Genomic DNA, 27279 nt, shown 5'->3' with positions numbered 1-27279 from the left:
AAAAATCAGGTTACTTATAACTTCATTTAAAAAAATATTGAGCGTTTTTTACTTTGAAATGGTTACAATTGTTCCTAAACGTTCTTACTATTTCATTGAAAATTATGTTACTATCTTTGGGATTTTTTGGGACAGTGGTGTGGTCTATTCTATTAGCCAGTTTTATAAAAAAATATGTATTTGACAATACTAACAGCACATATATCATCTAAAAATTAATAAGAAACACTAAAGTTAGGTTTTGTAGTGAGTAGATTAAATTTGAAATCAAGTTTTTTGTCAAGTGTAACAAAAAGAACTGTTTGCTCATAATTAAATCTATAATAACATGGTTTAAAGAAGTATATATTGCCAATAAATTTGTGAAGCTTTAAGTTAAAAGCAGTCCTTGAAACAAATCTGTAACCACAAATAATATAAAAATTATTATTATATCACAGAATTTCAAAACTTGACAACCAAAAAGAAAACATGTTATGTGTTATTGTATTAGTTAGAGCTATTGTGTTAGTTTGATGAAGCTCAGATACAGTTGCTTACATATTTCAAGTCAACAAAATACAAGTTATGTTAAAACCTTATAACAAAGTAGCTATAGGTAATGTTTATGACAGGGTTACCCAAGCTATTTTGTAGTGCTCCCTTTGAACATATTTAAAATTCCCCCTCCAACACCTAATGTAAGTTTCAAAACTACCCTTTAAAACGCATAAGGTCTTTTTTGATCTTCATCTCGAACTCTAGAATCTATAAGTCCAGAAAGCACATTCAAATTGTGGCCTTATGGCCTGGTCATGCCCCCTTTGGCCTCTTTGCAGTTTATGGCCCGCTTTGGGAAATCATGGTTTATGGTAATTTAACCTTGAAAGATTAATTGAAATATAACAATAATGTTGAATAAATGTTGTTTTTGTTGAAAAAGGCCGGTTTTGGTAGACCACTAATGTTAGTTAACTTGAAAATTTTTGACATCATTTTTGTACAATAAATAATTTGTGTTAAATAACAACAAACATTAAATTTACAGATGGCTGCGAAATTGAATGAAAGTAGAGAATCTATCAGTTCGATGATGGAAGATATCAAATCACCTACTCAACAAGCAAGTAATAGTGTGGTATGTTGTAATAAATATTGATACTATTTATTAATAGTTATATTAAATCGCCAACTCAACAAGCAAGTAACAATGTGGTATGTTATAATAAGTATTAATATTATTTATTAATAGTTATATTAAATCGATAACTCAACAAATTAATAATAGTGTGGTATGTTATAATAAATATTGATTTTATTTATTAATAGTTATATTAAATCGCCAACTCAACAAATTAATAATAGTGTGGTATGTTATAATAAATATTGGTTTTATTTATTAATAGTTATATTAAATCGCCAACTCAACAAATTAATAATAGTGTGGTTCGTTATAATGAGTATTGATACTATTTATTAATAGTTATATTAAATCGCCAACTCAACAAGCTAACCATAATATTAGTTTGGTGAGTTATAATAAATACTAATATTGTTTATAATGTAACTGTACTAAATTAAATCACCTTAACAGCAAGCTGGTAACAATGTGGTATGTTATGATTAATATTAATGTTAGTTATTAAGTAATTATATTCGCCAACTCAACAACATATAGTGTTGTGCTTATAATATTTTCGTTATTAAGTAGTTTAAATTGGATTTTAGGTTTTTTGTGTGAAATAAAATGAATAGACTTAATTAAATAACTGTTTTTTTTATTGTATGATAATATGTTAATGCATATTGAAGTACATACTGCTTACACAAATTAAAATATTTCTAGAATTTTTTTTTTCAAAATTAAAACATTTCCTTTGCCAAAATTATTTAAATATTAACAATAGACTTGTTGTAAAAATAAACAATATGGGTTAAAAGTTAAAGAGAAAATATATTTTAAGTTTCAAAGATTTGCTTGCCTTTTTAGTTTACGATTTCCAAAAGGAACCTATTGAACACGCCAGTTCTAGTTGCGTGTATGTTAAAAAATACTTTGAGTAATGTTGGGCAGTTAAAAGTGAAGGATAACCAAGTTAAACGATGATGTTAAACACCAACTTGTAATTAACAAGGTGGACCCCCTTATGGATTTTGTATAACAAAATTTTGATTGAGTTGTAGCTTTCTTAAACCTGTAATAACTTTATATAACTTTTAAAAATTATTAAAAACTGAAAACAAGCTTTTAAAAATTTAAATATAACTCTAACTTAAGTCGGTCCAGTATAAAAAATATCAAATATAGTTTAAAATATAACTCTATGATTAGCTTGTAAATTGTTTTAGACTTTTAAATGTCTATGTTTTCCAATAATTTGATTTTTTTTGTCATTCTGTAGAAAAAAAATAAGTCATTAATATTTGTAATTATTACTAAATTTCAACATTAAAACACTAAGTAAAAAGCTGGTTAAGTTTAATAGTATATAAATTACTTGCACAAATATATCGATTAATTTTATGCAAATTTAAACTTTATTCTTAGGTAATTAATTTTGCATTGAGTAAGTTTTAATTCAATAAAAAAATCAATATTTCCGAATAATTTATATGCGGTTATGTGGTCAATTAGCAAGCTTTAAATAACACTAAAATATTTGTTTTTTCTTTTGAAAACTTTTAAACTTAAAAATGTGACCATGTTTATTTTTAAAAGGTTTTTGTTTAAACTACTTATTAACTTTTATTAACTAAGGCGATTGTCCTACAAGTGATGTAGTTTAACTTTTTTTTGGTTATTATACGTTTATTATACTAAAATGTTAAATTTGTACCGCAGAAGAGAATGTTATTTTGTATGAGGAACTATTTCTTTGTCTATATTTGCAATTTAAGTACAAAACAAATTATATAGGATTGTCGTGTTATGCAGTCAGAGTTATAACTTAAAAAAAGTTGAACTTTATGAAAGTTATATATATTTTTTTTTTTTTTAAGTTTTTTTTTTACAGGCTACAAACAATTCAAACAGCAAATCTAACAAAAGTGAAGTTGATATAAAAGAAATACCAAAAGATCAACTCATCGAAAAAATACTTCAGTTTGTTTTTATTTTTTTATATATTTGTTATATTTATGAAAAGTAGGCTACAAATTTACAATTATTAAGTTTTAATAAGCAAAAGTTTTATGGTATTTTACTTCAATACAACTTTATATTTTGTGATTAATGTACATTTTAAAATCTGATGTTAACAAAAAGTAATTTCTCATTAAATTTCTATAATATTCAATACATAATGACTAGTTTTGTTTGTATATAAGCTTTAACTTTCTATAGAACATTGAAAACAAAAAAAAACTTGTATTTATATTTATTTAAATACTAAAGTTTAAAAACAAAAACACAATGGCAAAATGAAGAATCTTAACAACTTAAATGAAAATTAAACAATTTATGATTTTAATCTGTTTATTTTTAATAGAAACGAGAAAGCAACGATAAGGTGTATAACCTATATATTTAATTAACAAATACAATATTTTTTTTATAAACAGAAATGAGAAAACGATGGCCAAGTATCGTACGAGGTACTCAACACTGATGAGCAAATTTCAGGGGTTGCTGAAGGAAAACGAAAAAACAAAGATCGAAGTGAAACAGGTGGAAGAAAAAATGAAGAGAAAGCTGAACGACGTCACTGAAGTATGATGTCATAATATAAATTATTATTAGGTCTAATTTTTCTGAAGGTATACCAGTAGTAAGACTAGTTTTTTCTGTTAAAACTATGTGTGAATAGGACCGTGAGTAGTAAAGGGTCTGTAGGGGGCATGAGGAATTTTAATGTTACACTAGATATTTTGGAGTTGAAATAGACAACAAAAAAAAATTATATTTAAAGGGAAGTTTTGAATTTAAGCTAGATATGGTAGGAAAATTTTAGAAGTTTAGGGGGCTAGAAGGTGTAAAGGGTACAAGGCTATGATTTAAATCTCACGCTAGATAGTCTGAAGTTGATAATGACTAGCAAAAAAAAGGTCTTAGGCGCATTTAATGGTATTTTTTAGGAAATTTCGTTAAAGTGGGCCTTCTAAAAAAAATTTGGAAAACCAGGTTTAACGAAATTACAAGCCAATAAATGCGGTGATATAAATTAATAAAATTGAGAATATAAGCTTGTTTTTATGTAGAGGACATAAATAGAAAACTTTGATAGTTAAATATATAACATATTTTTATTTATTAAAAAATTTAATTTGTTTTACAGTTTTACTCAAGCTATAAGTGTTCGTATAAATTTAAATCTTAAGCTTAAATGGTTTTCGTATACTCTACTGTTAATTTAATATATTTAATTTAAATGTTTTACAGACGATAGATTTGGAGAAACAATCAAAAATGCACTTAGAAGAAGAAATGACAGCCACAATCGAAGAAAAAGACCAATACATAGATGTGCTACAAACACAAGTAATTAATTACATTAGAAAAATAAGACAAAATAGTCAAGTTTTACAAGTGTGCACATTAAAATAATAAAAAGTAAATAATAAATCTAACGTTTAACTACTGTTACTACAAGTAAAAATTGCTAAGGTTTTTATTTATACTTTTCGTATCAACAAAAAAAAAATGTTTGGTCTTTTCTAAACAAAAACTTTTAAACTAAACATTTATGCTACTTTCAACAACAGATTATTTTATTAAGTTTTTTTATTCGGAAGTATTATAGTACAGAAACAAGTTATGTTAGAAAAAATATTTTTTTAAATAAAAAAGTTCCCTAAGCTTCTACTTGATTTTTTATTTAAGTGGCTTGTTTAATAAAGTAGCTTATGACCTACAAATTTTGTAGATTCATTTGCTGAAGACCAGTGAAAAAGAAGTGAAACTAAAATTGGAAGAAAATTTGAAAAATAGTGATCCTAAATTACCTGAAGAACTTGAAAGTATTAAAAAGGAAAAAGAACAGATAGAGGTAAATTTTTTCTGTCCATTAAATTAGTAAATAACATCTTTTGTTTTTAATGCTTAATTTATGAAATTTTTAAAGTTTTTGTCTGATGTTTTTGTTTCCTATAGTAATAAAATAAAAATAGTCACAAATTTTAAAATAGAGTATTTAGTAATAATTAGTTTAAAAAACTTGAATATTTTTATTCTAAAGAAATATGTAATTGAAATTAGTACAGAACTAATTAAAAAACAATCAAATCACTTTTAGACTGAATCAGCCCAGCAAAAGTCAGAAATGCAAAAAGAAATAGAAAATTTAAAAGAGCAAGTTTTAAAAGTAACCGAGGAAAAAACAATGGCAATTGCAGAGACTAAGCAGCAAAATCATAAAACTATACTGGAAAAAGATAACGAAGTAATTGAAATTAAATGTATTAATTTAAAATTATGTTAACCTTGTTTATAATGTATTTGTTTAAACAGTACAATTCAGGTTAAAATCGCAACTTGATATTTATACAAACGATATATATTTTTGATATACATAAATGATATATATTTAACGTCTTTGAATAAGCCTAGTACTTATTTTGATATCTTTATTTGTATAAAGTATATAGCAAAGTTTGCAAACTATGTTCTAGTAAACTAAGGAAAATTAAAAAAATTATTTTATTTTTGTTAGTATTATTATTGTTAATACTACAAAGTCTCTTTTATCAACTTGGAAATTTTATGTATAATAAGTTTAAAAAAGTTTGGTTTGTAGTATTTGATTTCTTTAAATAAGATACTAAATAATTAATCTTTGTATATATTAAATCATTTATCTGTAAAATTAAAAAAATAGTTAAAAGACTACAAGACCAAATAAAGTATTGTTTTTTATAAAATATTTAAAAAATATATTCTAAGAAAATAAATTATTAGTAAATTATTAAAAAAAATTAGGTTGTTGAAATAAGATCTGTTGTTGCTGAAATGAAAAAAGAAATGGCAAAAAATCAAGAAGAAAATAATAAACTGGTTCATAATTGTCTTAATATATAATTATATAAAATTTAAGGTGTAAAACTTTTTATCAAAAACTATAAAATAAACTCAAAACATAAGTAAAGATAGTCTTTATTTTTTCACATTATAAATTACTCTGCTTCTTTTATAAAGTGCCAAGCAACATAAAAATAATTTTAGACAACTTAGAAGAATAAATCATAAAAACTACACATATTTACACAGAGAAAAGAACTTGAAGCTAAGATCTCAAAGATGGAATCGGAGAACTCAGAACTCCAAACAAACATCGAAGCTGCCAATAAAGAAAAGGAAGAAATCAAATTGAAGATGCAACAAGAAATCGAAAAATCCAACAAGGAAACAGAAGAAGTGAAGAAAAGAATGCGTGAAGAAATAAAACAGGTAGAAAAAACTTTGGATGAGGAACGCAAAAATCTTATACAAGATGTTAGCAGGGGAAAGGCCCAAGTTTTGAAGCTGATGCAGGTACTATGACGTCATAATAACTTTTGTAATTTTAAGATTTTTTAAACCTAAAATACTTAGAATAAAAGTCTTTACTTTCATAAAATTCACAATGGTTTTAAAATTTGAAATTTAAAGTCATAAAGTCGTTTGAATCTAAAAGACTTTTATAAAGATTTTAAAAATTCAAGTTTATCATAAATTTTTGTGGAGTTTTAATTTTTTGGTTTTAAAGCATGACTTTTATTTTGATGGCTGAACTTTAAATAATAAAAGCAAAATATTATTTTTGGTGTAAAAATTATTTTTTATTAAATACAAAACTATATTAAAATTTATAATTTTTATTATTATGGTAAGTAAAAGAAAGCTTTTGAAATCTACCTTAATTTGGAAAACGTAATTTAGTTAGAAACACAATTTTTAAATTAAACACCTTGAAAACAATTATTTGATAATAATTTAGAATGCATGTTTTTTATTTTTAGATTGGAATTGACGGTTTACCAATCTGCATCAACTGAAAAACTTGGTTGCGTTTTATTTTGTTTTATTGAAATAAAATTTTCAGCTCTTATTGTTTATAAGTTACGTTTTTAAGAGTGAAATATTTTATTCATAAAACTTTGGAATAAGTTAAGCAATTGACCAAAGTTACCATACCTTATAAAACTAAGTGTTTGGTGTCTTTAATTTTCTTAATTGATTTAAAAAAATTTTTATATCTAAAAATCTTATCCTTTTAAACACAACATAAAAGTTAAAACTCAAAGTCTGACCCAATAATATTACCAATTTCCACAACTTTTAATAATTTGTAGTAGGTTGTATAATAATTTTAGAAATGTATATAATGTAATTTTTACACAGAGGCAATCCCAAGAAAGGTTGGAGATAGCAGGCAAAGAAAAAGAAGTTGCTCTTGAGGAAGCAAATAAAAAATTTGAACAAAATCTTCAAGAAAGAGACCAGCTGCACATTCAAGTTTTTATTTTGTTGTAATAAATTATTATTTTTTGAGTTGTTATGAATATGTCAAAAGTATATCTTATCTCCCTTAGACTATATAAGTTTTAAAAACTTAAAAAAAAATCTTTACATTAGTATCATCATCATACAGTATTTGTAAATGTTTTGCTGCTTTAATTAGACTTACTTTTAAAAAATTTAAAACAGCTGATTTAAACAAGAATTTTTTAGTGAAAAGATATCGCAGTTAACTTAAAATCTAATATTTTTTACAGGAAATAGAAAAACTGAGATGCGAATTCGCTAAAACATTAAAAGAAACTGAAGAAAATAATAAAAACAAAACATCCGAACTTGAGAATAAGCTGGAAAATAAATTCAAAAAGGTAAATATATACTAGCTAAATGCATATAAGTTGACAATTTGAAGTTGAAATCATGGTAGTTAACTTCGGTAAAATTCAAAAAACAAAAGTATATTATAACGGTTGTATGTTGTATAGAATGGCGTAAACAATATTTAAACCAACACATTAGTGTATAAAAATATACCAGGGATTTAGAAAGCATACATGTTAGATTTTTGAAGTATCTTTAAGTTGTTATCAAATGACTTTTTGTTTTAGATGTTCATTCGTAAAGTATTGACTCAAAATGCAAAGTTCATCCTTTGAATACATTTTGGTCTTACTTAAAAGCAGCATTAGCTAAGTAGCTACAAAATTAAAGTTCAGTCATTGAATAATAACATTGAGTTGTACAAAATATTTATGATGTCAGAGTATTTTTATGTCATCTTTATACATTATTCAGGCATTAGAAGAGAAGGATTCAGAGATTACTGTATAAAATGACATGATTTATATAAAGATAATGGACATAAAATTGTTTTTATAAATAATTTTAGAAACTCGAAAAACAAAAGATAAATCTGTATATACATGCACGTTGCATAAAATTTATTTTCTACACAAAAAATATATTTAATCTGACTTTGTTTTTTCAGGCGCTTAGATATTACACACAATTTTAGACATATATTTTCAATAAACAGGCATTAAGTTATGTAATGGTATTATAACAGTTCCAATAAAAAAGTTATACAAAATATTTATGATGACATAGTATTTTATGTCATCTTTATACATTCAGGCGTTAGAAGAGAAGGACTCGGAGATGCGACTGGCGATTGAGGAGAGGGAGCTAAACAAGATGGCTGCGTTGGAGAAGCAGGACATAGATCTGAACAACCTGCTGCAGAAGAGGAAGGAGGAGATTGAGGTGAAGGATCAGAAGCTGACGGAGCTCGAGAAGACGGTTGAGTTGAAGGAAAAGGAGAGTAGGAGTAAGGAAGAGAAGTTACAGAAGCAACTGAAGGTTGGTGTTAGTTGTAATTTTTAAAATAATACTTTGTTTTGAATGTTTAATATATTCTAAAACTTATTAAGTTAAACCTAAATGTTACAAATTTTAAATGAATTTTTTTCAAAACTACTTACTTATACATTACAAAAAACAATTACAAAAATACTGAACTTTGGAGTATCATAACGTTTAAATTTTATCGTAACGTTTAAATTTTCTAATAAATACAAAAATAAGTGATAAAAAAAACATAATGATTTTAAGTATTTTAATAACTTTTTAGTTGAAAGTCCTGTAATCTTCATATGTAACAAAGATGTACTTTTCTCCCTTTAAGCACTTTAATACTTACGATTAGGAATTTCATGAATAAAATAAGACCTTATAAAAATGTTTGTTTTATTCAGGAAACCAACGATAAATTCAAAAATCAGATGAATGAGTTGAGAAATAAAATGCAGAGTAAATACGAAACAGACCTGAATAAATTGAAGATGGAAAAACAGAAACTGGATGCCAGTCACAAGGAACAGATTGAGCAGATAGACAACAGTTATGACGAAAAAATTAAAGTTTAATTTTTTTTTCTAGCTGATGTAGTAATTACAAATATATTAGATTAAATTATAGTTTTACTATTTTTCAATACAAGATTTGTAAACTGATGCCAAGGATAAATTAACGTCACCTATGTTTAACTTGATCAAGTTTATGTTTTGAAATAAACTCAAGAGTTTACGAACTAAATACCAGTAAGCAATCTAATTTGATTTTTAAATAATTTATTATAACATTTGTTATATTAAAAGAAAATAAAGAAAGCGCACGAAAAGGAGATAAACAAAATAAAAACAAGCAATGACAACGAGAGTTGTGAAAAGACGTCTTTGTTTCAGCAACAATCCAATAAAATTGACTCGCTTGAAACCGAAGTTTGTTTGTTTATATGTAATTTATTTGATCTATTTTTACAAAGAATAAGTTTTATAACAAAGTTTCTTATAGTTGTTATTTTTTTTCTATTTATATACGAATAGCATTTATTTTATTTAAAATGTTTTTAAAAGATTTCAAGTATGATCAATATGTTGTTAAAAAAATCAGTTAATGTTATAGAAAACATATAAAATGTAATTTAACTTTTTTTCATAATATTAGTATTACGAAGTAGATTCAGTTTTAGTTTAAATAAAAACTTATTTAATTAATTTATTACTTATTTATTAATATAATTAATTTTTAATAGTTGAAAAACCTTGAAGAGCAAAACAAGACTCAAAAATCAAACTTGGAAGCTAAAAATACTAAAATAAACTCGCTTAAAAAGCAGATTAAATCAAAAGAATTAGATCATAGTAAAGAAAAAGAAGATTATGAAAATGTATTAAAGTCTACTAAAGACGAATTACAACAAAGTAAAATTAATTTATACACCATTATGAATTTTTACATTTAATTTATATTATTTATTATTTCAAGACTTTAATTAGTAAACTAAGCTTCGGTCAAAGACGTCATCAGTACTTTAAAAGTGTCTACGAGGTTTTTGACAGAAACTTAGCTTACTTATTAAAGTTTAGAAATTATAAATTATATATATTCTCCTCCAGTAGTAGAGATCTTTGTATATTATTTTCAATAAATCGAAACATATAATATTAAATTTGTACTTTAACTTTGTCATAGTATTAAAAGACTTACCTCAACTTTTCTATTTACTTATACGAATTTATTTTTAATTTTTAAATTCCATTCATCAATAAAGCTTGAAAACATGTTTTATTTTAACTGTTTCGATTAATAGAATTGATTTATAAACCCCTAAGTTGACCCTACTAATAAGAATATTTATGCTAGTTTTTTAGTGTTCAATAAAATAGTTGCATTACAAAATTTAGTGCTTAACCATTTTTTTCCTTTTAAATCATTATTTTTTTGTGTTTTGTAAAAGCTTACAAGCTAAAATATAAGTCTTAAATTTTTAAACAATTTTTTAAACAGGTCAGAATCAAGTAGAAAAACTTCAGATTGAAAACGGAAATTTGAACAATAATATAGAAAAAGAAAAATCAGAAAACATCAAAAGAAAGAATATTACTGAAACTTTAATGAAAAAACTGAAAGATGATTTGAAACTAGAAAAAGACAAAACGGTTAGATTTTATGAATTTATGTAAGATGCACTGAAATAATAAACCATAAAGTAACAAATTTTACACAGTATAACTAATTATTACAATTCAGTTAAGTGTTAAGTAATATAATTTTACAAGTATAGTTAGTCATGCATATTTCTTACTGACAAAAAGCATTTGTAATCAAATTAATTAGTTCAATGATTGAAATTAACATAATTCCTAGTTAAAACTTTACTTAATTACTAAAGTAATTAATAATACTTAATGTTTTATATTATGTTAATAAGTTAATTCAATGCTTCAAGTGTTACTTAGATTTTTACGTATAAATTAAAGAAAATGTTGTCTTGTACGAAGTAATAGATTAATTCAAAACTGAATAAATATCTAGTTGAAGATACAGTTAAGTATTTTTTACACACTACATAATTAAACAGTTACATATATGCATTAATAAATTTCTCCAAAAAATCTCAGTAGGTGATTGCATCCTTAAAAAATAAAAACAAATATTTAGACAACATTAGCCCAGGCTAGACAGTTTAAACTTTTATTACAAATAAACATAATTTTTCAAAATACAATAGAACTAGTTGTAATAAAAACTACAGCAAATACTTAATTGAATTAAAATCAATAATTAGTTCACAAAACCGCATAAAAACTTGGCTTAGACTCAAAGCAAACTTGTAAACTGCGTACAGTTACACATGTGATATAAGTAATTAGTATGTTTGTATATGTTTTATTATAATTATTAATTAGAAAATTTCATTACTGTTTTGAAATTAGTTTGCGACATTAAATATTAATGTTGTTTTAACAGTGTATGTTAACGAAGTTCATTACTACACTTGATGCTTGTAATAACTTTTAATTGTAAAAACTTTCAATTGTTTTATTTGTCAGCAAAAGTTTAAAAACACAACTCAGTATAAAACAAAAGTTGTGTATATACTACTTTTAAATATTTACCAAAATATTTTAAATTTTATGGAACAAACAAAGTTATTTACTTCTTTTTAGTAAGCTTTAGTTTAAAAAAAATGATAATTTTTGTTTTGCAGCAAAGTGGTATTGAGGAAAACAAATCTCTGAAAATAAAAATTAATTCACTTGAAAATGACAAAAAACAAGTGGAAAATAAGAGTGAAAGTTTGAAGAAAGACTTGTCTCAAAACGAAACCAAACTTGAAGAGGTAATAATTTATTTTACAACAAATTTAAACTTTTCCAACATTTACAAACGTGTAAAGGTTTTTTACAAAGTTATTTTACAATAAACTCCAACACAAGTAAAATTTTATAACATCAGTGTGTACAGTTTAAGTTTGTTTGGAAAAATTTAAACCTTTCTTTAAGATGAAAAGTTTGTTTATTGAAAAGTTTATTTGTTTAAAAACAAGTCGATTTATACTATACTTCATTTCATTAAGAACTTTTGAAATATTTTGTTTAGGAATTATTTGGATTTTTATTAAGATGCAAGTTTAGTTGTTTAAAAACAACAAAACTCTACTTTATATTATTTAGACAAATTTGAAATAGTTTGTTTGGGAAAATCTAATTTCGCCTTTAAGATGCCGAGTTTATTTATTGTACTATGTTCCCTACACACCTATTAAGTAAACATTTAAAATATTTTTTTAGTATGGTTTCTATTCAAAAGCAATAAATTTAAAACATATGTATGAGTGTTTTATTAAGGCGGTAAAATTATTATATTAAAATTTATAATTTATAGATAAACTGAAATAATTATAGATGTCAACTTATTTTATTAGTAGCATATACAAAAAAGTTAAAAGTTAATAAAGCTCTAAAAGTAAATGAAAAGTGTTTTAAACGCCTTAAGTTAACAAAAGTATTTCTTAATTTAATAACATTTAAATTATTTAAAAAGTTTTAAGTTCTTTGTTTAATTATGTTTTAGTTTTTTTAAATTCTTGATCTTTATTCTTTTAAAATTGTTATGTAAATCTTTAAAAATCCTTTATTAAAATTGTAAAAAATAACTTTCAAATCAGATTAGTTTACAAAGCTTAATTTCTGTTTATTATGTTTGTCTCATAACTAAATTATTAAAATAAATTATAAAATTTATTAAGTTTTTACTTACTTTTATCTGAAATATTTTTTGAAGAGTTAGATTAGAATTAAACTTATATCTACCAATTGCAAATGTTAATAAGAAAATTTGTATATTCTATGAGTTAATTTATTAAGTTTAAATATCAAAAAGACACTTTCGTAATTTTATACATTGTTCAAATAGATTTTATAGATCAATATGGCTATTTAATATACTGGAAAAACGATCAATTCATTTAAAAGTACACACACACACATTCTATTCAAAATACTAACATTTGTATTTTTTACTAAAAATATTTAAAAAACAATTACTAAAGTTATAATACAAAAACAAAGAAAACACAAAACATTAATATAGTACAAATTTTACTTTGCTCTAAATAAGTTTAATCAATATAATTTTAAATTATGATAAATAAAAAAAAATTAACAGCTGATGAAAGCTCACAAATCCCAAGTCGAAACTCTAAAATCTCAAATGGACAACAAAACGACACAACACGAAGAAAAATTGAACGATTTAGAAGTGAAGTACAAGGAAAAGATTGACAAGTTTGTGAAAATCAACGAGGAAAAGATGAGAAATTTCGAGTTGGAAATGGATAAAATGGCTAAAAATCACGAGAATGAGGTTGAAAGTTTGAAGAAGAAGTGCGAGAAAGAAGTGAAAATTAAAACCGATGAAATAAATAACATGGTTGGTTAAAATTTTAACATTTATTAATTAATGTTATATGAATTAGTATTTACTGAGTACAGTCTTTTTAAATCCTTGTTTTTATGTACGATATATTTTTGTATGTATGTTTTTAAAGTATGCTGACATGATTTTTTACTATGTTAACAGGGTTGGTTTGAAAAGATGTTTTTTAATGTTAAAGTGTTTATTAAATCAGGGTTTTCCCAAATAACTAGTAAGGGAATGAAAAAGTAAATAGGTAATCAATTAGCAAAGGAAGGTTTGTAACATCTTGTAAAGCCAATTATGAAAATGACTGTTGGTTTAAAAGTTTTTTTTGAACTTACAACATCTAATAAAATCAGGGGTTCCTTAAATAACTAATAAAGGGGAAACGTAAATAGGTAATTAGGTAATTAACTAATAACGGGAAATTATGAGAATTACCTTAAAAATCTTTTTAAAAACTAGATAAACTTTTTTATATCAAGGTATATAAAAAGTTTCAAGTTGTTATTTTATTACAAAAAAAACGTCAAAAGTGTATATTTCATATGAAACTTCATAAAGTTCATAACTTATTTAAGATACAAAAAAATAATAAATTAAAACTCTTTAAAGTTTCTCAATTAGAAGTTTTCGTGAACATAAAAAAATCTGTATTTATTTATATCTCTATTAGAAATTAGTTTAAAAAAACAATTAACAGGAGAAAAAGCACACAGAAGCCATAAGCAAGCTCACAAAAGAAAACACGAACAAGATAGACAACTTGAACAAGTCGTTTGAGAAGGAAAAAGTGAAACTAGAGAAAGATGTAAGGAGTAAGGTTACTGAGGAAGAAAATAAAGTAAGAAAAAATTCCGAAGAAAAACTGAACACCAAGTACAATGATATAAAGAAAAAAGTACAATTTTTTGAATCATAAATGTTTTGCTTTAACGATTTTTCATAATTTGGTTTTTCATATTAATATAAGGTTTTTTAGTTTAGCAAGAAAAAGTACATAATAGGTTGAGGTTTTAATGTAACTTAATGTTATTTATAATAAACTTTTTGTTAAATGGCAAAAATTAGTTTTAGTGATCGGAAACTGCTTAGAGTTTGACTAAAATTTACTAACACAATAATACATAAAGTTATCATGGACCTGCAAAAATATTTTTATGAATTGATTTTTCCTGCAGGCGGAACAACACATAGCCCAGTTGCAAAACAAGTTCAGAGAATTTAAAAAAGAAAAAGAAAAAACTGTGAAGAGTTTGAAAGATGATATAAAAAGTCAAGAAAATAAGAACGCTGAAAAAGATAAAGAAACCAAAAAGGTATTTATTTGGTTAATGCAGTAGTTCCAAAACTAAACCCTTATCTTGTTTGATAACTATACTAGAAATCATATTTTTATTTTTGAAGTGATGGTATTGATAGTTTTAAAATCTTTATTCTATAAACATTACTTTTTAAACTAAGCAATCACAAATGTTCGTTTTTTATCTACAGTTTCTTATATAAAAGTGCGCGTTAAACAAATAAATTAAGTATTAGTAGGAAATGATGAGTTTATTTTATAGTAGTGCTAAATTATAAATTTAGAAAAAAGCACAAATCCTTTAATTAATAAAAAATATTAGAAGGAAATACAATATAGTGAACATTGTTAAAATCGTAGTTATGCAGTTAGTCTTATTTTATTTTTTGTTTTTTAACTTGAACTAAGTTGTTAAACACGTAATGTTGACATAATTGTCAACACATAGCTAACTACGTATATCACTGATGTTTATATACAATGTTAGTTATTGTTTATTAGAAATTATACTATTAAAATATTAGGACATTACTATGAGATTATATATGAGCATTCATGTAGGTTTGATAGGTTCAAACATTTAGTTTTTATATCTATCATGTATTTAAGTTTTAACTGTGTTAAATAAAAGGTATATTTGTTTATGAACATATGTATTTAGCTTATTACGTTGATAATTATAAAATAATATTATTTTTTGTTTATACTAACTGGAAACATTATTTTAGCTTGAGGCACAAATTGAAGACATGCAAAGAGAAAAAGTAAAAACTTTGGAAAAGCACAAAAGAATTGAGGAAAGTAATTTGAAGAATATTCAAGATATGGAAACTAGACACAATAATAAGTTGTCAGAACTCAATAAACAAAAAACTGAATCTGAAGTTAGTATTTTATTAACATTTTTTCAAACTTAAGTTTTGGTTTAGGTATTGTAGTTATAGACTCTAATTTACATTAGTTTGCAACTTTATTGTTTATCATTTTGATATGTTTCGTATTTATAAACTTTATACGATTGTATTCTAATTTTACTGTAAGTTCAAAAGTCTGTAAAGTACTTCGGTTTCGTATTTAAATTTTCTTTTAACACTCTGAAATACTAGAATTTCATTAAAAAAAGAGTTTTGAAAAAAAAGCTTTGATTAAAGTATTTTATTAGCAGTTATTTTCTGATGAATATTTTTAGCTATTTATTACTCTGTTCACAGTTTTAGTTTTTTTTCAGTGTGACAAAGCCAGTTTATTAGTTTTAACAGATATAACAAATATAAATTAGTAATATTTAATTATTAGCATAAGAAAAAAAAATAGGGTAATAAAAAAAACGAAAACTTGATTTTTCAAAATTTTAATAAGTTGATTTTCACAGAACGAAATGAACAGTATAAAAGAAACAATCAAAGCTAAAGATGAAGAAATCAGAGATTTGAAATGCGATAATGAAAAGTTCCAGGCATTAGCTGAAATAAATAAAGAAGAAATTGAAAGATTGAATACCCAGTGCGATGCTGTTACTAGTTAGTATTTGTTTAATTGAAAATAACTGATAAAATAAATTCATAATAAAGATGTTTAAAACATAAATATTTTATCTTACTTAGTGAACAGTATTAATGTTTCTACTATGATATACTACAATCTTTTGAATTTTAGTTAAAATGTTTATACATAGGTGTTTATAAAAATGTTTAGACTGTATATTGGATAGTCATCATAAATTTACAATAGCTAACTTGAAGTATTTATTATATTCAAGTAGCAATGATTTATTTCAAGTGTTATAAAGTTTTTAAAGTAGTTTAATTTTTTAGAACAACTGAAGATTTTAGAAGATAGTTCAGAAAAAAGAGTTGAAGAAATTTTATCAAAATCATCAACAGAAAGCACATCTCAGGTTAATTTAAACATTTTTATTTTTATTTAACTTAAAAAAAATCTAAGTCTTTAACAGAAAGTACTTTTCATGTTTATAAATTTATTTTTTATTTTGATTAAAATTTTGAAAAAGTCTTATCAAAATATTCCAGAGAAAGTATTTCCCAGGTTTATCACTCATTTTTATAATATAATTTAAAGTTAATTTTTATCAAAATGTTTAACGGAAATCACAGGCTAATATAGTTATATTTATTTTTATTAAAACATTGTTTTTTTCATAACAAGTAAAACTGGGGTTACAAAAAGTATTACACTTTTTATTTTTATTAAAACGTTAATTTTTTACTTAAAATCACTTAATGCAGTATTATCGTCTAACCAGAAAATATTTACTGCAAAAAATATTTAAATTTATCAAACTTTAATCTTTAAACTTACCCTTTAAAATATCTTATATCTATTTTGTTTAATTGTAATTGCAGCTGTTTAACTTTTTTTGAAGACTGAGTTGGATTTTTAATCTTGGTTAAAGTTTTTTTTTTTGCAAGTAAAACTTTAACTAGTATTAAATAATTTTCACTATATTGCTTCACTGTTTGATAATAAATGGTTTTATATTATTTTTTATATCGAAGTCGATAAATTTTTTATAACTTATACTATAATGAAATATATTTATATAAGTAAATTAGTAACTTGATATCTTCTTTAAGTTTTAAAATTTGTTTGATTTTTAAAATTTTTTATAATTTATTTTACTTAAAATAGTATATATTGTATACAGTAAATTATTTTAAATATTTATCAAACAGATTGATGAAGTCAAACGAAAATCAGAACAGCATTTAAAAAGAATAAGAGAAACTTTCAGTTCGCAATTAGAAGATAAATTAAAAACTATTTCAAAATTAAACGAACAACTGAAAGCATTAGAAACAGAAACGACAGAAAAAGTATGTAAAATAAATTCCTGAATATTGTACTTAGCGTAGATATTTCAAATAGATGTCTTTCAATTAAACTTCATATTTAACTTTGAATATTTTTTTAAAGTAATAATTTATTAAAAATAAAAGTTTTCTTTTAAATAAAAAAGTTGACGTTTTAATTTTTGTTTTGTTTTTTAAGGTTTTTAGATAATTTGTAATGTGCTAAACTGCTAATAACTACAGTAAATTTTACAGCATCTAGAATATTTTTTCAGATTTAATTTATGATTTAGAATAATTAGCTTTTTTATATAAATAATTGATTATTTAATGCTTCAAGTAATTATTTTTATTGTAAATATCTTAGATTCTGAAAGCTGAAAAAGAAACAGAAAGTATACTTAACAATCAAAACGCTCTCAAAGTGAGTTATTCAAGTTTATTTTGGTTATTCCAGTTTATTTTTATTATTTTATTTAACTCATTATAGTATCAAAATAAACTTCTCCTTTTTAAGTAGCCGTAGTTTTATCTCGTAAAAGAAGAAGTTTTTTGAGCAGTAAATAAGTAGTTGAAATATTTTTGTTTTCGATTATTCACTCAAATCTGTTTTACTTAGATAAAGATAATTTGAAACACTTTATGAATTTATGCATTAAATTTTCAAATAACCAAGATTTAAACAAGTTTTTCCTTTAATACTTCAAATGAATTTTTGTCCGCGATGAAATTATAATATTGATTAATTTTAGGAAAAAAAACTGTCCGATTTAAAACATATTTGAAATTTTGGTAAGTATTCTAAAATAGACTTGCTTAACTAAATTAAAATTTACCGTAAAACATAATTTGAAAGTTTGTCTTGTTATTTTAGAAAGAAAATGAAAAAGTATTGCAAGAATTGAAAGAGGAAAGTAAAAAGAAAAAGTTGGTAGAAGAAAACATTGCGAAAGAAATTTACAAGAACAAGCAGTTACAAGAAAAACTTGAGAGTGTTGAAAGTGAAAAAAATGGTCAGTTCATTTAAGTAGTTTGTAAAAGTGTTATTTTGCTTTAATTAATTTTTAATTTTAGATAAAAAATTGAAATTGATTTTTTTTATATACGTGTTGAGTTTATACACTTTTTATTTTGAAAGTGTATTTCTTTAATAGTTAACTTTAATGTAAAATTTTTATAAAGTTTAAAAAAAATGTATAAATGTTTAAAGTTTTTTTATATTGACTAAAGTTTCAAGTAGTTATAACCTTTTAGAAGTGTTGCTTCTTTTATAAATAAAAGTAATTTTGTTTAATAGTTAGTTTAGTACTAAAGTTCTTTATTTTTTTCAAACAAACTGCTTTCATTAGTTAATTTTTTACAGTTATTTTAAAGAACTTTGAAGAAAGTGTATCAATCAACTTAGAAGATCAAGAGAACATGAAAACAGAACTTGAAAAATTGACAAAAGAAAAAAATGAAGCTGAAATAAAAGCTGATAAGTTTAACAAGAAAATAGAAAAGTTGAACAAAATTCGGGAACAACTGAAATTAGACAATGAAGATAATATAAAAATTCACGAAGAAGAAATGAACAAATTAAAAGGTAAATTTACTTATTTACAAAAAATGTTTTAACCAGTATTAAAATAACACATTGTTTATTTAATTACTATGTTTTATACTATATTAACTAAGTTAATCAAATCTTAACAACAGTTTTATTTTTTTTTATATTCAAAAACAAAAAAAAAACACTAACTACTCTACATGTTGTCCAAAGGTTCTACTCATTTAATTTTTATTTTTAAATCTTATTATAATTTTTTTACCCGTACACAGACATTAGAACCGTTCAAATTATAAACTGAAAAAGTAGGTTAAGGTAAAACAAATATTATAAATAATAATGCGGTATCTTACAACACTTAAACACCACAGAGATATTTTAATATTTTTTGAAAAGTATTTAATAGTAATATTAATATTTAAAGTTTAAAACTAATTATCCCCGGTATTTACATTATATTTTTGTTATGTTTATATTCTTTAAAATTTTAATTTGTTTTTATGTATTTTTTATCATTTATGTATTTATTTTTATTTTATAATTCCTGGTCACAGACGAATTGGAAGCATGCAAGCAGCAGATCGAAGTTTACAACTCGTCGGCGACCCCAAGCGACCAGAACGTCGAGGAGAAAATTTCGAAGTTGGAGGAGGACTACAAGAGGAGGAGTAGGGAGAAAGAGGAGGTTTGGGAGGAGAAAATAAAATTGCTCATCAAAAAGTACGAGATGGACAAGGAAAAAAATGAGGAGAAATTTCACGTTTGTTTGATCTTTATTTGAAAGTTGTTTGTAATTAATTTTATAATTTCGAAGTGAATGAGTAATAACAATCTTATAATGTTTTTTTTTTTTTGATGATTTTCTTCTTAGTTACTCTGAAGTTTGAGTTGGGTACTTTCTGAATGATCCTGTCAATCAAACTAGATTTTGTTTTCGTTAAAAATCCTCAAGTTTAGCAATTATTAACTGCAAACAAACAAACTTTAAAACATCAACCAAGGTTCATTTAATAAGTCAGTTAAGTAAATTGGGTGAAATTAATTGCGGCTGTTGAGGGGCAATAAGTAGTTAGAAGTGGAAAAATATGGGTTATCAACTATTTTAGAGATGTATAATAAAATCAGGGTCATATGTTTAATTACAGTTTAAAAATTTAGTTAAAGTTTTAAAATTTTATCACAAAAATTTTAAAGTGTAAATATAGATTTTCCGCCAAGAGGGCTATTGTGAAAACAACTTAAAAAAACCCTGATGTAAGCTATCTATCTTTTTTAAATTTTTTTGATAATATTTTTTAACTCGCAGGAGGAATTGGACAACGCAGCGCAGAAGCACCACAAAAACGAAGAAGTTTCCAGGAAGAACCACCACGAAGAGATAATGCAGCTGCAAATGCAATTGTTGGAGTTTGAGAAGGACATCGAATTTCTGAGGGAAGAGTTAGTTTTGTTTGTAATTCGAAAAATCAAAACATATAATATAATTGTATTCATGTGGTAGTTGTCTTCAGTTATTTAGGTATTCTTAATCATTACTTTAGTTAATGAAGTACTAAAGTTAGCCAGTTTCCTCAAAATATTTTTTGGGCAATCACTTTATTGCTAATTGTTTTCACTTAAATGTTTATAGTTTTTTACCTAAACTGTTATTGAACAAATATTATTTTACTGAAAATGTTATCTTAATTTAATATTTATTTTAACTGTATCTCTTGATCTAATTTTTGCTTTTAGATTGTCGAGTTTGTCAAATTTAAAATAGTTAAATTAAGTTTATAATAGTTAAGTTTTTAAATATTTTAATTTTTTCTCAATTGACGACATTAAAATTTTGCAAGTAATAATGTTATGAGATCATACAGCCTTTCCCAAAGATCATGTTTTGTAACCTTTATAAAAAAACAATTTAAACTTATTATTATTAATTCATACGTCATACTATTACGACGTCACTTAATACTATTATGAGATCACTCAACCTTTTATCAAATATAGTTAATTTGATATATTGTAGATCCCAAAGATCAAGCTTTGTAACTTTTATAAAAAGATTTATTGTTATTAATTCTGCGTAATACTGTTATGACGTCACACAGCCACGACAAGGAACTGACGAGGCGGGAATCTGAAATGAGTGAGAAAGTGGACAAGGCCACGTACCGCGCTCTAGTGGCCGAAAAAAAACTGAACGAAAATTGCGTTGAGAAAGATGTCGCCAGTTTGGAGGTATTTGTTTAATATTTAATCTTTTTATAAAAATTAATAAAAATACAAACTAAATTCTTGAGAAAGGCTAGTTTGGAGGTATTTTTATTGTTAAAAAGACTAGTTTGAAAGCTCTTTATTGGTTTTTTTTCATATTGTTATTTTCAAAGGTACTTTGCAAGTAAACAAAAAATTATTTTATAATTTCAAACTAGTTTTAAAATAAATGAATAATTAAATGTTATGTGTGCTAAATGTGGTGTTGAAAAAACATATTTAGTTCGGAGATCAGAATATTGTTAGTTTTTATTTACAAAATATAAAAAATAAACTGTAAAATAGGTAATAAACTGTTGAAAAGATGTTTTTTACAATCTAAGAATATTAAACATACGTTTATTTTACTTTAAAATATCCTGTTTTTATAATTTATTGGCCTATTTAAGTAACTGAGTAGAAGATAACAAAAAAAAAAGATGTTTATAAATTTTTATTTTTAATTCACAATTTACATATGCATAACTATAAATGCGATTTTTTTAGTAAATAGTGCATTTTTGATTATTAATAAATAAAATAATATTTGTGTTTTTAATCATCTAATTATGACATCACAGAGAAAGGTGAACGAACTGTCAAAAGAACTGTCGTCGTCTCACTCTCGAGAAAGGGAACTTTCCCTGATGTGCGAAGAAAGTCGCAGAATATCGAATATGAGGTCCAAGCTTGCAGACCCAGAAAAAGTTAAATATTTGAAGCAGGTCTTGTACCAGTACATGATGGGGTCTGAATATAAAGTTTGTTTGTTTATATATTAGATATATGTTTTTTTTTTACTTCTTCATTAATAAAAATACTAGATGTAAATTTTTTTTAAAATTTTTTCAAAATAAAAATGTTTTATCTGCAGTTTTGTTATGGTTGTGAGTAGGGTTGCCACTTTACCTGGAAACCAAAAACCTGGAAAAACCTGGAATTCGACAATTTAGGCAAAAATAACCTGGAAAATCCTGGAATTTTGAATAAAAACCTGGAGAGACCTGGAATTTTTAATAATTTTAACATTTTTAATAGTAAAATTTCGATTTGACACAAAAAATCTATCATATAAATAAGATTTTTTTGTCATCATCAAAAAGTTTTTTATTAAAAAACACATTCAAAGTAACTTTATAGTATCTTTTCAATGTTCTTATACTATTTAACACAGTTTCTTATATAGAAATTAGCTTAAAACTAAAAATAGACCCAAAAGTGTGTACTTTTAAAAACCTGGAAGAAATTTGGATAAAACGAGTGAAAACCATGTGTGAGCCAAGTTGTTTATTAAATTTCTATTTAATTTAAAAACATAACTATTAAATTTTTAATTATCTGTTATTCTTCTTCTTGTATCGAATAATTTTTAATGAAATGAACAACAAGTGTAGATTTAATTTTTTCAAGATGAGAATATTTTGATATAAAAGCCAATGTTTGACTTATTTTTTTTAAATTAAAACTTCTCTAATATGATGCACTTAGTAATGATCCGTACCATTTAAACCCTGTTTTAAACTGATTTAAAAAAAGTTTTGTTTGAAGGTTAAGTTTCAACACATTTTAAGGTTAGCTTTTTTATTTATTTTTCAATGTACACGCACGTTTAACAATGAAAATAATTTTTTTGCAAAATTTTTGATAAAATTTCATCTGCAACATCATAATGTGTTTTTTTGTGATTCTTAAAAAAAGTTTTGCTGTTTGCTTTATTATTGTTTTTTTTTGTATGATTAGTAATAAAAAATTTTATATATCTTTCAGACGATGGCTAAAGTCCTAGTCACAATTTTGGACTTTACAAAATCTGAAACCACTAACATTTTAGAAAAACATAAAATATCCAAGGTAAGTGCAATTCAGTAAAATTTACTTGAAATTGGTAAATTTAACTTTCTTAATATATTACTTTAAATTATACTTTTAATAAAGTTTTGCTTTTAACCTAAATAGGAGTTAAAAATATGAATTATCAAGTAGATTTGCATTATTAATTATCTTAAATCCTATCAACAGGTTTTGCCAAAAAATCTGGAACACTGGAAAAACCTGGAATTTGATAAATTTTGAACAAAAAACCTGGAATTTTAAACAGGTTTTACATGTTAAGTTATGCAATTTCGATTTGACATAAAATATATATCAAAAAGGCAACTTTTTTTTTGTTTTCATCATTTTTTTGTTAACAAACACATTTAAAGTAGTTTTACAGTATCTTTGTAATCATATTTTACTATTTAAGGCAGTTTTTTTTACCTTAAACTTAATTTTAAACTAAGTAGACCCAAAAACTTGTTCATTAGAACCTTGAAGAAATAAAGAAACCTGGAAGAAATTTTTCAAAAACGTTTGTCAACCCTGTATCAAATAGATTAGCTACTGTTTTACTCAATTACACTCTAATATTTTTTTTTCAAGTGTGCTCAGTAGTATGCGTAGAATTAATTTATAGTAGTTTAATGTTTAGGTAAATTATTTAAATATAAATGAGTAATGTATGTTTTATTTTTCAAGTTCTTATTGTTAGTAAATAAACTACTTTGAAATAAAAACCAAAAAACCGTAGTAAGATTAATTTTATTACTGTAAAAGTAAATATAAAGTTGCTTGATGTTTACAGAACTGAAAAGGTAATATGTATTTTTTGTTTCAAAAGCTGGTTTTGTTAAGTATTAGTAATATACGCATTACAAAAAACAATCAAACCTTACCAAGTAAAATAGTATTGCTACAAAAGTGAACGACACATTTCTTGTGTACACAGATTTTTCCTTTAGTTATTTACAGGGTAGCAAAAAAAAAACCTGAAAAACCTGGAATTTGACAATTTCGGCCAAAAAAAACCTGAAATTTGAGAAATTTTGAAAAAAACTGCAATTTTGAACAAAAGTCACTAAAAAACCTGTAATTTTGGACAAAAAGACTAAAAAACCTAGAAAATCCTGGAATTTTAAACAAATTTTACAAGTTTATTATTAAAATTTCGTTTTGACACACAAAATCTATCCTGTAGATAAAATTTTTTTGTCATGATCAAAATAATTTTTATCAAAAAAAACATTCAAAGTAGCTTTACAGTATCTTTAAAATATCGTTTTACTAATTAAAAAATTTTTTACGTTAAAACTTAATTTTAAACTAAAAATAAATCCTAAAACATACAACTTTAAAAACCTGGAAATTATTTTTGGAACCTTGGAAAATTTGCCAATAACATATGGTAACCCTGTATTTACTGTGCTCAGCTTTAGCCAATTTGTAGAACCACTGCTTTGGTTTACAATTTATATACTGTAATTTTAGTCTGAATTTTCAGGTATTTGATTTTAAAACGTATTTAAAAACAGCACAACTAAAAACATTTATTTTCATGATCACAGTTTTGTTTTGAATCACCAAAGTTTTTTTATCTTATAATTTGTTACTATTGAAATAAAAAATTTTTATATGAATTAAGTATAAATATTAATTAATTTTTTTTTGCATGTCACTTGACAATGAAGACTACGTAGTGAGGAAATTTTCAATAAAAAAAGTATGTTTGCTTAATTTATTTAATTTAAACCAGTTGACTGTATAAATATGCAAACTGATTAATTTTTAATCACCAAGTAGTGTTTTTATTTAGTTATCAAATTTGCACTAACAGTTTACAACTAGCAAATTAAAAAAAAATTGAAGTATGATCTTCGTAGCGAAGATATAAAGATTATAATATAAAAATTCTGTACAAAAAATACTGCTTTTACTTTTTTCTATATTAAAGTTCAATATATAAATTATTTTTAACACTTTGCAGAATTGGGTCCACGAAGATTTAGATGATTTCAAAAATTTACAAGTAAAATGATGAAAATCTTGTTTATTTTCTTCACTTATTATTTGTGTTATTTGGAGAATGTTTTTAACTATTTTAGCAAAGTACTATATACTTTATTTTTATATATTTAAAAAATAATAAAACAAAAAGAAGCACTAACTTGACTATGCAATTTATTTGTAACTATTGAAACGGTTCAAATATTTTTGACCAAACTTATAATAAATATGGTTAAAATATTTGAAAGTTTTTATTTAAACTAGTTAAGTTTGATTTTACTCATTTATGTCAAAAAAAAGACCTTTTGTTTAATTTTGTTTGAGTTTTACGTTTACTTTGTGTTACTAAAGTTTGTATTTTTCAACATAAAGGTTTTACAAACTATAATATTAAAGATGTGTTAGTTAATTAATAATAAGATAATGATGTTTTTATTTTTTATTGCTTTCTATGACTTTTAATTGAATAACCAAAATATTTTGAAAACTAACTTTATTTATTTTAATTATACGGTGTTTTAAGCATTAATTTAAAATATTAAAAAAATAATAATTATGTGGATGTTTTTAGTGCAATAGAACTGCAGTCTTTTTTGTTTATTCCTTTTTAAGTCCTTTTTATATTTAATTTATTTTGTTTTAATTTAACATATTTACATTTTAATGCCTTTACTGAACAAACTTCGTTTTATTTATTTATTGTGAACTAACTTTAATTTTTATATAGATTTTATAGTTTTTGGAACATACTATAGCAATTTCTTTAGTAAATAAAAACATGATATTTTGAATTATGTTATTTGTGTTTTATGTTATCTTAAGTATTACTGTAACAAACTGTTAACTTAATAAAAATAATATTTCTTAAATTTCTTTAATATAAAAAACACATGGTTTGGGTTGAAAAATATTTTAGTACTATAGAGAATTTCATAGGTAAATTCAAAGCTTATTTTTGAAAATTATACCAAATATTATTTTTATAAATTAGAACTAATGGCTGTTTACCAATTCTGATTACATTTGTGAGATAATAAACTACTTAGTTTTGTTTTTATTATTTTTAATAAAGAGGTTAGAAAAACTGAATAATAATGGTTTTACATAACTTATATTTATTAAAAAAAAGACGAACTCAAATTCTGGTTTCGAGAATCAAGAATATAATATTGCGAGCAAAATTCGTCAAAGCTGTTAGTATAGAACTTTACGATTGATAATATTTATTATACAGTTTGTGTAGTGATTTAAACAGTTTTTTTTTCAGGCTTGTTGTTATTGGTATATTAATAAAAAGTACTTTACATCGATCAAAGTGTGTTTTATTCATAACTTAAGAATACGTTTTGTAACTTTATTACTGTAAGCTACTCGTAAGTAAAGCAGTCAGTTTATTAAGTTAATGGAGACCACGTAATTAAGACTTAAACATATCTAATACTATAAATATAACCTTTGTGGTTATAGTGCCTATCAAGAACCTTGTATTTTCTGGTTTGGAATCTTCAAGCAGTCAACAGAAGAAATGCACACGAATGAAAGTTGCAATATTAAAAACCCTCATCAAGCAGAGATGATAGAAGATAATGTTGAATCTTATCCGTCAAACACCGAAAACAACGAAGAAAGCGGAGCTTTCGAGGCACGGAAGGCTAAAAAAAAGATCGCACAATTAACCTAGTTAACTATTTTAATCTGTTTTGAACATATATTTAACATTCTGTTATTAATATATTAAAGGGTTATAAACAGAATTTAGAATGTTTTTAATGTGATTTCGTGTTTGTTTGGACGTTAAATTCCATTTACACTTATATTTTCCATTAACTTCTCATAAAACCATCTTTTAATAAAACTTTGATGTTTACATACTAAAAAA

At 24.0% G+C, this 27279-nt stretch overlaps 1 protein-coding gene across 1 annotated transcript in view; it reads left to right on the top strand.

The window, feature by feature from the left end:
- Positions 1-25696, top strand: part of LOC145835467 (uncharacterized) — a 31989-nt gene extending 6293 nt beyond the window's left edge. The window contains exons 6-38 of the mRNA XM_082943073.1: positions 1028-1117; positions 2994-3082; positions 3541-3688; positions 4358-4456; positions 4842-4964; positions 5211-5357; positions 5894-5968; positions 6182-6361; positions 7295-7408; positions 7669-7779; positions 8546-8770; positions 9166-9330; positions 9568-9690; positions 10005-10173; positions 10760-10911; positions 11964-12095; positions 13424-13687; positions 14379-14576; positions 14857-14994; positions 15707-15862; positions 16351-16498; positions 16793-16875; positions 17672-17812; positions 18156-18212; positions 18663-18801; positions 19152-19373; positions 19892-20097; positions 20644-20777; positions 21434-21563; positions 22160-22339; positions 23346-23429; positions 25085-25116; positions 25381-25696. Of these exons, the coding sequence (XP_082799199.1) occupies positions 1028-1117; positions 2994-3082; positions 3541-3688; positions 4358-4456; positions 4842-4964; positions 5211-5357; positions 5894-5968; positions 6182-6361; positions 7295-7408; positions 7669-7779; positions 8546-8770; positions 9166-9330; positions 9568-9690; positions 10005-10173; positions 10760-10911; positions 11964-12095; positions 13424-13687; positions 14379-14576; positions 14857-14994; positions 15707-15862; positions 16351-16498; positions 16793-16875; positions 17672-17812; positions 18156-18212; positions 18663-18801; positions 19152-19373; positions 19892-20097; positions 20644-20777; positions 21434-21563; positions 22160-22339; positions 23346-23429; positions 25085-25093 (4431 nt within the window). The 3' untranslated portion in view covers positions 25094-25116; positions 25381-25696. The remainder of the gene's footprint in view (positions 1-1027; positions 1118-2993; positions 3083-3540; positions 3689-4357; positions 4457-4841; positions 4965-5210; positions 5358-5893; positions 5969-6181; positions 6362-7294; positions 7409-7668; positions 7780-8545; positions 8771-9165; positions 9331-9567; positions 9691-10004; positions 10174-10759; positions 10912-11963; positions 12096-13423; positions 13688-14378; positions 14577-14856; positions 14995-15706; positions 15863-16350; positions 16499-16792; positions 16876-17671; positions 17813-18155; positions 18213-18662; positions 18802-19151; positions 19374-19891; positions 20098-20643; positions 20778-21433; positions 21564-22159; positions 22340-23345; positions 23430-25084; positions 25117-25380) is intronic.
- The last annotated feature ends 1583 nt before the right edge of the window (positions 25697-27279 follow it).

This window comes from Thalia democratica, chromosome 5, assembly GCF_965202585.1.
Source record: "Thalia democratica chromosome 5, ktThaDemo2.hap1.1, whole genome shotgun sequence".
Classification (NCBI taxonomy): Eukaryota; Metazoa; Chordata; class Thaliacea; order Salpida; family Salpidae; genus Thalia; species Thalia democratica.
This window is presented reverse-complemented; position numbering and strand designations above follow the sequence as displayed.